The sequence below is a fragment of the Thunnus albacares genome, chromosome 3, assembly GCF_914725855.1.
Source record: "Thunnus albacares chromosome 3, fThuAlb1.1, whole genome shotgun sequence".
NCBI classification, from domain to species: Eukaryota; Metazoa; Chordata; class Actinopteri; order Scombriformes; family Scombridae; genus Thunnus; species Thunnus albacares.
The window spans coordinates 25,761,699-25,774,325 of NC_058108.1; the positions used below are offsets into that span (position 1 = coordinate 25,761,699).

Here is a 12,627-nt window from a genome sequence, read left to right on the forward strand (position 1 = left end):
ATTTGACCTCACATTAGGTGTTTTTATTGGGCTTTTTTTTTTTTTTACTTTTTTCTGACATTTTATAGACAAAACAATTAAATCCAGGAACCCGCAACCAGGAAAACAATTGATAATGAAAATAATCATTAGCTGCAGCCCTAGTTGGGTGAGAAACTAAAGGCAAAATATACAAAAGTCTCTTACTAAGGCGTTAGGGCACCACAAGCCACCAGTACAACATTTATCCTCCTTAGCATACATTCTACAAGACTATGAACTCTCAAATGAGGATGAGACACCATCTTCCAAAAGAAATCATGTAGTGTTTTGATGATAAAACTGTGGAGCGCTATCTAACATGTTGGTCCTATATGTGTCAAACAGAGTTGAGATCTGGTGACTGTGACAGCCACAGCATATGATTCACATCACTTTTATACTCATCAAACCATCCAGTGACCCGTTGTGCCCTGTGGATGGACGTATTGTCATGCTGGAAAAGCCGCATTCACACCAGGGTAAAAAAGGTTTCATAATAGCATAAAGGTGCACATGTAGAATGACTTTCTCCTGATTTGCAGTGACCTTTCCCTCTGAGTGAGAGAAAATGCCCTCCACCTGTATGGAAGCACCTGAATTTTTCACTCATTTATTTAAGTTTGGCCTTAAATTTGTCACCTATAATATAGTTTCAATATCCTAATCCTCCCACTAGGAAGATTACAGCCTATTAATGAGTAGACAGTATGACTCTACAGTGCAGTAACCGATTTATGCCAAAAGATGGAGCTACTGTTTTAAACATAAACATGCCTGTGAAGAGTTGTACAGCAGTGACAGATGTGATAATAACCAAACACTGTCTGTGGGCAACTTCCACTGAAAACGCTGTTTCTACTGCAGAAGTATTCTAAAAAGTCAGTTCATCCAAATTACATATTCTGCCACTGAAGTATAGTGGTATATAACCATGCAAGTTTAGAGATTTCTGCCTCCCCAAACTACAGCACAATTTAAGTGAAAATAATTAAATTTTGGTGCTCATAGCATTGAAAAAATACATTTAAAAAACAGAAACAGAATCCCTGTTGCTCTGTATGATCCACAGAACTCAATGTGAACAGTTTACACCAGGACTATTCAGTAGAAAGTGGCTCTAATGAAAACTGTTAAAACAAACAAACAAAAAAAAAAATCAGCTGTGCTTCTTACCTTCTTGTTGGAAGAGCTTTGGTGTGTACAACCCGAGTCCAGGTTGTTATTGGGGGCAGACACATTGTTCCTGAGAGAGGGAGACCGCAGCCCGTCCTCCCCTTCTCCTTCCTCCTCTTCCTCCTCCTCCCTCCCACTCTCCACCGAATGTTCAAAGTCATCACTGTCTTGGTCCATCTCTTCCTCGTCCTCATCCTCCTCCTCTTCCTCCTCTCCCTCTTCCCTCTCCTCTTCCTCCCTTCCCTGCTCCTCCCCACCCTCTGTCCTCTCCTCCGCCTCCTCCTCCTCTTGGTGGCCGCTGCTGTTGTTGTTCTCCTCCTCTTCCTCCTCCTCCTCGTCTTCGTCGCCCAGCGGCTGGCCTTGCAGCCGCCTCTGCTCTGCCCCCCACACCCATCGGGCTCCTTTCTCTCCTCCGTTCACCTCGTTTGGTGGGCCTTCTACGTCCTCTTCCCCTTCCTCATCTCCCCGAGGGCCGTTGCTGGCTCCTGACTCGCTGGGCGCCCATGGTTGTTCTCTCTCGTCGTCAACCTGCGATGCCTCAGGCTGCGAAGAGCCAGACAAAAACAATGTAATGCTTTTGAAGAATGGTCTAAAGGAAAATTTAATCTGTTGCAGTTATACTCGCCTAAAAGTTCCTGCTTGGCTACCAGCTCTCTATTCCATTTCACACCTTTAAGATGTTATTTCATATGCTTCTGTATCACTAGAATGCAATTTGTTGGACGTAAGTTGAAATTACCCTTTGCTGCAGCTGCTCGTCCTCCTCTACTACCCGGTTCATGTGCTCATCTTCATCGCCCTCCTCTGCCGCCTGCTGGGGTGCCCGGGCCGTGGAGGAGGCGTTACCTCGCACTGCCGGACCCCCCGGCCCCCGACTCCGCCTGCTGCTGCTGCCCCCCGACAGCAGATCCTGGTTCATTTCCAAAAGCCAGCTTGCTACCTCCTGGACCTTCGCTAGGCTGTCTGAAGAGGAGAAGGGCTTGACATGCTGCAGAGAGACACAAAAAGAGACACAGACAATAAGAATATGTTCATGATTTGCTCCTATTCTACACTTAATTTGTGGTTCTATGGCAAAAAATCAAAGAACTGCTGAGGAAGAGAGAGAACAAGACTCATTGGAAATCAATCTGTACACACTAATGCATGCTTAATTGCTTACTTCCTCCCAAACAAAAGTGTGAATATCCCCCTCTTCATGTTCTATACTCGCTTCTGAATTACAATAATGGACAATAAACATTTGCTTTTGGAGCAACACTACTGCAGCTCAGCAGCAGACAAGGAAAAAAAAAAAAAAAGGTGGGAGTGATTGTGTTTGGCTTCAGATCACACAGCATTGGATGCTCTGCCTCACATGAGGATGGATGGGCAGAATAGCCTTGAGAGCTACTTGTGTTCCAACGTACAACAAAGCCAATAAACAAAGTACAATCTGTCAAATACAAAAGCAAAACATGGCTTAAATGTACTAGCAGCCTGTCCAACCATTGTCCTTAAGATTTGTATAGTCTAAAAGCTTTGGAAAAAAAAAAAAAGACATTCTGTTTATCCTCTAAATCCACTGTGTTGCTATGCATTTACCAGAAATCCATTGAATAAACACATTAGTCACATAGCTCGCCTCTGATATGTATCATTATATGTAGAATTCAAGGATAGGCACCAGAGCTTTATCTACAATGAGACAGCTTCTCCCTCTAACAAACAATCATAAGAGCAGCAATGCAGACAAGAATCAGTCTCAAGCAGCAGTCTAATCTGTCAACATCAAACCATCAAGTGTGTTGGGCTGAAGTTTCTTTCAGTCCATATATCCTTGCACCTGACTAAACATATGATGCTGTAAGACATTAAAGGGATAGTTCGCATTTTTTTTGAAGTGGGGTTGTATGAGGTACTTGTCCATAGTCAGTGTATTACCTGCAGCAGATGGCAGGTCCGCACCCCGCCAGTTTGGAGAGACAGGCAGGAGTACAGGCATGGAAGCTAAGCAATCTACTGCTGTAGACGGGGCCCATCAGCAAAACATATTTTAGCCACCTAAAAAAAAGGCCCAGCTAAAAAAGAATCAATATCAGTTTAGCCACAACAGCACTTTCTGACCCAAACAGCTGATCTGCAGCGTAATACAGTGGGCAGCATGCACCGCGGAAGTTCTGCGGTTGAGAAAATGTAGAGCCAAAGGAAAGAGCAGTCTGACGGCAAGGTAAAGTGGTGAAAATATTCTAAATATAGCGTACACTTAAACTGATATTGATTTTTTTAGGTGGGCCTTTTTTTAGGTGGCTAAAATATGTTTTGCTGCTGTAAACTATCCCTTTAATACACATCATCTACAGATTAAACTCAGACATGATGGATAATGATGTGGGGAGGAGACAGAGTGAACATCAGACACACTGGATAACAGGAATAGATGCCAATGTTGCATTAGCTGCACCAATTAGAGATGCACTGATCACACACTTTTTTCACTCCACATACAGTTTCCTACAGCTGAACCAATATCACAGAGTGATCCAATAACAGTCTTTTGTTCTTCTTCAAATTACAATCACTTTACTGTGTGGGATCACTGGGGTCACATGAGGTTGTAACTACTGTTCACATCATTTGTGAACTGTGAGTGGAGATGATGTTCATACACTTTCTTAAGCCCTGTGCAAATTTTAACTGTACTGTTGTAGAACTACAATTTTATAATGATACAATCTGAGAAACCGTATTTAATGTGGATCGGGCACATCTGGCTGATTCCACATCTTTTTAAAAGGAATAGTGAAGACTTTTTGTGAAATACACGTATTCGCTTTCTTGCCAAGAGTTTGAGTGAAGATTAATACCACTAATGTCTGTACATTCAACAGGCGGTTAGCTTGTAATTAACACTGGAAGCAGGGGAATAGCCTAGCTCTGTCCAAAGGTCCACATCTAAAGCTCACTAAATAACATTCATGCCGTGTTCACGCTATGTCAGATGGATGGGAAAGATCGGAAAGACTTCCATGTTAAGGACTTGCGAGTGCTGACAACCTCAGGAAGGGTGTATGATAACTGTGCTGGTTGTATGAGGGTTTAAAATACTGTGCATTGGGAAAAAAAAAAAATCACATTATATCCATTAAATTTGGGTGTGAGACTTTGGCTGACGTGAGGCATCCAGGTTCGCTTGGTTTTCAGGCACTTCTGTTTTAATAATCAATAAGATACAGATATACTAGAGCTTTCAGGAAAATCCCAGTTGTAATGACAACTTGAAGGCCATTTACAAGTCGGAACCTAATATTTACGGTAACTCAGACATGACGTGAACGCAGCATTAATGTTATATTTTGTGTGTTTAACACCTACAAAAAAATGTAAAGATGAGTTTTGAGTTTATGAGTTGTCACCATGAGGTTGCCAGTCAACTTTGTGATAAACTAAGCTAATCTGCTGCTGGCTACAGGTTCATATTTAGCGTACAGATGTGAGAGAATGTTCAGTGTGCCGTATGGTGATAGTGACAACATTGTCACCTCCGCCATTATCACAGTTGTTGAAACTTAATGTCTGACATAAGAGACCCCATAAAAGTCGCCATTGTTGCTTCATGTCAAATCGTTTCCCCTTTTTACTTTCCAAATTGGGTTCTACTCCAATATATTAATCTACTCTTCTGAAATTTTAGTAGCCAATTAAAAAACTAATAGGCTATTCCACTGGGAGCACTGCTTTATTACATTTTGTATTATTCCATTACACCCTTCAAAACCAGCAGTTACACACTTTTATCATACAAATTGTTAATAGGTCTCCCGCTCATGCAAGCCTCATACACGATCACAGGGCAGCCAGAAAAGTCAAAAGGTATTAACAATATTTTAGACACAGTATTTCTCTCCATGACGCTCTCCAAAGCGAGCTTGTGATATTAGGCTACACATATAAACATAACTGACTCGACTCCTTCAGATATCTGGCCAAGCTACCAAATAGGAGACAAGATCTGAGTTGCCAATGTCACTACCAATCACACTGGATTTAAAACAGCAACAAAGCCATAAAAACACAAGATTACACTGAAATTACTTCATTCTTGCATCTTAGGCCACATCACAGTCTGTTTATCTGGTTGCACAACTGAAAAAGGAGGATGGTAAAACGTGGTTTATTTCTCTCAAAAGAAAATACTGGCACCCAAGACAATCCTTCTTTAAATAGATGGAAGTTTTACTAGTACTAGAAGAAAAGTTTTTATTTACACGTGATAAATTTCAGACAAATCAGCTTGTGGAGTACACATATTGAATTTGCTAGTCAGGTTTTAGCACAAAGTATCTTTTGAGCGCTGCGTTTGGCACAAACTTTTCTAAACAGATGCTGCCTTTTTCGCAGATACATTTTTTTGTATAAGAGCGATGTATGGTTAGCTTTTCAGTTGAGTCAAAATAGTGCAATATGCACTGAGATTCAGTGTTGTAAAATGGACATTTACTAAGGATTTGCAACATTTTTTGGCACGCTCTAAATGGTCAAACGGTTCTCTAAAATTTGGAAATACTGTGAAAATAAGACCCACACAGTTCTCAAAAGAAATTTAAATTGATGCACAAAATTTACTCTACTGACTCAACATTCAAGTGTCCAAAAAAGGCTCCAACAGTACAGTAAGTGGGATGTGTGACTCGTGGCCTTGTCTGCTCCAAGAGGTAGTAGGCTGAGTAGGTAGCATGCAAAGCAGTTCTTCAGGCTTTCTAGTAAGAATGACTTACACGAGCAGCTGTCAGACAAGTTGCAAACATTCTTTATGCGAAACTTCCACATACATGATCGGTAGCAATGAAGTACTGTTTTTCACAATAATAAGACCAAATGAAAGCCATGTGACATATTCTGCAAGTCATAAAAAAGCATATAAACTAAAGATTAATTTACAGTGTGTCACAACACAGTTACATCATTATAGTAGATCACACAAGTTCTTTCTTTCACATTTCTCTGTATATTGTGATTTACACCCGTAAATTGGGGGTGATGTTGCATAAATTTCTCCAAGTTGTCAACAGTAAAGATAAAATAGTGTCTTCCAAAATGTTATTTAACTGTGAACCAAAAAAGGAGAGAAGAGGAGGACAGTTTGGCACAGATTTCTCAGCCTAACATTTCATTTGTAAAAGCAAGTCTTTCTAGTTCTTTTGTTTTCTCGTGGACTACCTACATATGACAGTTCACTACTGCGCACGTTAGGTCAAAGATTCACTACTGGTCATACACTGAGTGAGAAGAAGTTTATTTCTGTCTGTTAAATCTTACATAATCTTGATTAATGTAACTAAAGGTGCCAATTGGCTTTTCCAATGTCCACATGAGATCTCTAGCTTATCTCGCTAATCTTAACTGTGACAAAGTTGACAAAGCTTTGCAGCCTGCAGTTCCAAATCTCCTCGATGCACTACATAAGAGATAAGAAAATATTTTTAGTGGGCTCACATACTTTATCTGTTTCAGTGGAAACCAATTGCTTTGACCTTGAGGAAAATGTCACAGGTCCCTTTGTAAGGCTTCTTCTCGCCTTTGCTGTATAGTCCCCAGTGCTGTGGTGGGAAGCATTAGACCTATCTCGGATTGCACAGCCCCCCTCGGGACTGCCAGTCCATTGCTGCAAGCTCAGAGGAGGAAGGACTATGAATAGCTAGAGTTGTCCCTGCCTTTTACTGGAATGGCCGAGGTTCCGTAATTAGTTTCCTAAACATGGCATGAAATTTGTTTGTTGTTATTGTTGTTCAAACAATTGTTAGCAGTGCAAACAGGGTGAGAGAGACTGACTGATGCTGATGAAATGGGGAAAATGTAACTCAGTTCTTTATCTTTTTTTTTTTTTTTTGACAAAAGCTTCAGTGTTCTTGTACTTTAAAAAAATGCAAATTATACCTTAAAACAGTTTCTTGAAAAAAAACTTTTCTAAACATGTTCATATCATTTAACATTTACCATTCATTGACAGTCAAATAGACCTGAGCAGAAAACAAAACAATGAGTTATACAAGCAGTTCTGTTGTTCAGGCTTATATAGTGGTTGAATTTGTATTTTGGTGCATCCACCACCAAAGACAGATTATTCTAGCAAAACTCATACTAAGAACAAAGAATTGGCCTTTAGTATAACATACACAAATTTAATTCATAACCCTCCATTCTTAAATCTACAAGAGCAGTGAAGAGTACAAAAATAGCTGTGGGGAGCTGGGGAGGGCAGGTGTGAATTATATCTCCTGAAGCAAACAGGTGACACAGGTGGCCGGAAGATTGAGAGCCTCTGAGAGCAAACACATCAAATTAGATCAAACATCAGACGTCTTGTTTTCCCTCAATTTATGGTTTTAAAGATCAAGAAGAGGCGTGCTTGGTTTAGAGTCAAACACTCTGCTTAGTTCATCTTTTTAACAATACAACTATTTATTTGAGGAACATGAGCCAACCTTCTTTTGAAGTTAATGTGAGAGGCGGTCGCTCTTTGTAACAAACTTACAGAGAATTCATAGAGAAGCTCCGCTGAGCTCTACGGAGCATTTTAGCGTCTTTCAGCTCATTGTTTTGGTTTCCCAGTGCACAAACTCCGCTCCACTCATCAATCTCATTTCCAGCCACAGCAAACAGCTATTTAAAAAAAGCTTTGACCAACCTGCTGAACGCTACCTGTCCAGCATCAAACAACAAAGTCGATGTCTAACTGGTGAACTTATGGAGCACTAAGCCATTAGCAGCTGATGAAACAGATATTATTCTCATTGGTCAGGAGATCAAAGCAGAGCTAAAATTGGTGAGTATTGGACTTGTATTTGTCAGGAGGCCAAAACCTGCTAGATGTCTAAAAAGGCAAATGTTTGTGAACACGTCAGCCATAACAACATCAGAAAAGTGCTAATATATCAATATTGCGTTTACAGCTTTATCCACAAAAAACAATGACTGTAGCTTTAACAGTTCAATTTGCTAACCAGTTTGTGACATGCCAACTTAATCAATATCTCTTTAATTGTGCCCTTAAGCATATTATTTTAAATGCGTACTGGCCAAAAGATTACCCACTTTTCTTAAAATAAGATGTACATAGACCAGACCTGATAGTGTATGCCCAGCAGTCTGGCAGAGCAACATACATGCAGGCAGCCCCTGGTGTAGCTGCTGATGGGGAAGGCGGGTTGGGATTTCTTCAGTGTGCTGTGCCAAGCTGGCACTTCACAAATAAAGCCACAGCTGTGGCAAACACATTCAGGACTTGAGCCTTGTGCACAGACTCAACATGGGGCACTTCAGCAAGAGTATGCTTCTCTTAGGTGGATTTGGACAGAATTCCCTGCATGCTGTGATGGGTGGGCAACAGGCATGCATTAACTTTCAATGGACAGTGTCGGACCAGCACAGATTTTTTTTGTGCATCAATTTCCAGGCCACCTCCATCAAAATCAGGGTCCCTACAGATCCTTAAAAAGTCTTAAAATATTTTTTTTGTAAATCAAGGTCCAAAGATGTCTTAAAATATCTCTCTCTCTATATATATATATATATGAGGATAAATATTGTAATGTTTCTAGTACTGGGACAAGACCACAACAAATAGAAATAATGTCCGACCTCTCACAGAGAAACCACAGCTTACATTAACACGTAAATGCAAGTTCAAAGAAGCGTAATGTGAACTTTGTGAAACTTCCCTATTCAGCAAAATGCAGGTTTTGTTTTTGTTTTGTTTTTTTATTATTATTTCAGCTGTCATGCTTTCAGATATTTCTGATTACTTGTAAGATTAAATCGACTGGAAAGACTTTCTGAACAAAACAAGGTACAGCGCTCCATGGTTTTATAGAAGACTAAACAGATCTAATCATAAATTATTGTGATTGTGAACGCTACATGCAGGAAAATGGCATCGAACTATTTAGAAATGCTCTCAGAATTACCCTTGCACTGTGTAGTCTATAAGTTACTCTAAGAAGATTTCAAGGGGGAAAACACAAGTAGGTCTATGTACAGAGTTCCAGCAGCTACGTTCAAATTCAGCCATATCTGCCTGATGTTATTCATCAATCATACCATTTAATGTAATCACAAACATATAGTGAGAACAACAGTTGCATAACCCTCCCTATGTAAGGCTTTTATAGTTTCAAGGGCAAGGCCCACATTGGCATCATCTATTCAAATTTTATATATACATATACACACACACATACACACACACATATATATTTAGCCTAAACGATCAGTGTCCGACTACAACAACTGGGTTGCACGAGGGCCAAAAGAAGGCACGCACACGTGCACACAAATGGTTTTAAAACTATGAGTTACCACCTCCAATGCTGATTTGGGGCCAGGAAAAACCTGCCTGCCCTACCACACAGTTGGCATCCTACCAGTGCAGAACTAGACCTGAGCCACAAGTCAGTGAAACCTTATTTATGAGCTACGTTTACAACACCTCAGTGTTTTTCTGACAGTGCATGGCATTGTTCAAACAGCTGCAGCGCTCCATCACTGCTGATTCAAACTAAACCCAAAGGCAGTATGAGATACAATCTAATCGCTGTAAAGTCTTATTTGGAATTAGCTGAACATTTGTTTCACAAATTGTTGTTGTTGTAGGTTTTGGTGTTTATTTTTCAACATCAAAATGTCTCATTCTGCACAATATATCACAATTCTTTTAAAAAACAAATTTAAAGAATCCTAATCAAAAATGTTTGTCTATGTTATGTGTTTAGGAATAAATGACATCTGTCAATATATCTTTTTGAGATGTTTTTTGAATTCTGAAATATAGATATCAATAATAGTACAACACTATGCCTCAAAAGGTGGCAGCACTTCCTGTATTTAAAGTAATTTATTTTCCTGCCTTAAATTGGCTGCCAGTAAATAACCGTTTTATTCAAGTTGGTTGGGAAGTCACTGTTTTAAAAAGGTAAAGAGGGACAAGGGACAAGAAAGCTTTTTCTCCCATCAGAGAGTTTGGTCAGAGGTGTAATTAGTTTTCAAATTTGTGCCAAAAGCAAAATATTAGAATCCCTTGAAAATGTTCCACTATGCAGCACAGTAAAGCCTTTCTGTTATTAAAAAATGGCGTCATGGTGTGTGAAGAATCTCATCATAGTTCAGTAATTGAGGTAATATGGTAGCCTGAAATAATTTTGGCCCAGATAATCTTACTGATTTCATACTTGAAACATTCTTATTTGTTATCCTGAATTATAAAAAAAAAAAAAGTGTGACATCTGGAAAAAAATAATAATTCAAGTTAATGGTTAATATGCTGATGAGATTCTGTGTTTGATGATGGATTGAGAAAACTGAGATCCTGGGGGGGGGGGGGTCTGAAGTGTGACAATTATTTCTAGCTTTGAAAAAGGGGCGACAATTATTTCAAGGCTACTGGATACAGCTAAACCTTGTTGAGAATAAAGAAAAGAAAATCACAAGGCTGAGCTGAACATCCCCAAATGGCAGCGATAAATCACACCAATGTGACCTTAATAGAACAGTGTGAGAGAGCAGAGAAGATACTGGCTGTTCACAAAGCACATAGTAACAGATATAGATCGAGCAGCAGATGTAAAGTGCAGCGAGCTCCGCTTAAGCTTTCAAATATGAATAGTGGGACAATGGTGAAAATGGAGCGAATCACAAGTAGTGTCTGGAAGCTGAAGGACACCTTCTACTGTATTATAACTGCTTCCTTGGCAATTTTAACATGTGACACTAAAACTAATAAGAGTAATGAGGGTCTTAACATGTCGAAACGCAATGTAAGAGTTAATTTTCCAGGACTCAGACAAAGTCTAGTAATCCTATAAATACACCTACATTTGTTGAACCCTCTGTCTCCAATTCAACACAGAGGCTATTAATCGATGGTTCTATTTAGAGCTGGTGCCCTGTGATGTCTCAAAGGAAGAAAGTGAAACCTCAAACCCTGGGCTGATTGACAGAGGGACAACATTTTTCCACATTCACTTCACAGTGAAGTACTTCATTCTGTGACAATCCTTTATGAGGAAAACAAAAAAAAAACGACTTCCATTCAACATAGAAGTGACATTAAGGTTTTGTCTATAGCCTCCTCTAAAACTGTCATTTATTATCTATCTTTCATTAGAGCCGTTGCCATGCAACAGCCAAATAATACAACGTTTTCCTTCATGGATTTCTATCATTACTCGTGAGAGCATAAATCTTCTTGGACACCAAGAGAATCAATCTTCTCTACTGTGAAAATGGCCTGCAGCCAGAAGGACTCTGGAAGGGACTTAAAATCCCAGTCAGTGCCAGCCAACTATTAAAACAATCATGAGCATAACAAGCAGTGAAGCAGGGGGAACCCTAGACGCTATAGCCATGAAATAGAGGCCTGTGTTAGAGCAAAGTCATTCACATACACTGGCAAGTGCACGCAAGCACTCAGACGCACACAATCTTGTTTGGCTTTTATTTGTTCCATTAGAAAAGCCTTTTTTCTCCAAATGAGGAAGGGCAGCAATCACTGTAAACCGCAGGCAGTCTGAAGGCATCCATTTAAATGACTCTGCTAGCTGAAAGCCAAGTCCACTGTTGTCAAGGCAGCAAGACAGCCATTAAATCACCTGTTTCCATTAGAGAATCAATTACTGCGCTGCTCTCCCTGGTAGCACAGTTATTATACCTGAGAAATGGTTTTGGACAACCAAAAGAGATAAACAAGGAAACTGGACACATGGTGCTTTCTGCAATATGCTGTCAGGGCCCCATATGTTTCCTGCATTGCACACGGGTGATAAACAAACAAATAGCATAAATGCTGTCTGCTCAGGACGCATGGAGAGACAGATGTGGCTGTGTCAGTGGGCGCTGACGCACTGTTACCTTTGGTTGAGGTGGGCAGCCAGTGGCCAGTCGCTGCAGCTGTTCTGAAGTATGGCTGCAGGAGAGGAGATCTGAGCAGCAAGCTGTGCGGCCCAGTCTCTTCATCAGAGAAGAGATGATGCTGCAGCCACAGCCACACATCGACTTGCTCATTAGTAGCCTGACTGTTCCTGGGTTAGAAGATGTGTAGGGAAAAAAAAAAAGAGACAAGCTGCGAGCTGTAGTCACTTCCTGGTCCTCGCCGAATCCCCTCAGTTGTCCTCACAGCTGATGCTTTTATTGTAATGTATTCCACATGCTGCTGATCCACAGGTACTCCGTCACCGAGATCAGGTTGGTTTTATCTACAGTCAACGTGATACAGATGCCGACGCTCACCTTAATCCAAACTGAGGGCACTTGAGTTGGAAAGTACAGTTTGTCGGTCCATTTCCCTCGTGATTGCTTGCCACTTACTCCACTCCCTCTTGCTGTACTTTTATCTCTGAGCAGACACACAAACCTCCTTCTGTAGCTCCTTTCTTTTTGCCAAACTCACTCCCATCCACA

General features: G+C 40.4%; 1 protein-coding gene across 1 annotated transcript in view; it reads right to left on the reverse strand.

The window, feature by feature from the left end:
• Positions 1-470: 470 nt before the first annotated feature.
• Positions 471-12,627, reverse strand: part of LOC122976249 (sodium/potassium/calcium exchanger 1-like) — a 43,384-nt gene continuing 31,227 nt past the window's right edge. The window contains exons 4-6 of the mRNA XM_044344635.1: positions 1,934-2,182; positions 1,452-1,737; positions 471-475 (exon numbers count right to left, since the gene is read on the reverse strand). Of these exons, the coding sequence (XP_044200570.1) occupies positions 471-475; positions 1,452-1,737; positions 1,934-2,113 (471 nt within the window). The 5' untranslated portion in view covers positions 2,114-2,182. The remainder of the gene's footprint in view (positions 476-1,451; positions 1,738-1,933; positions 2,183-12,627) is intronic.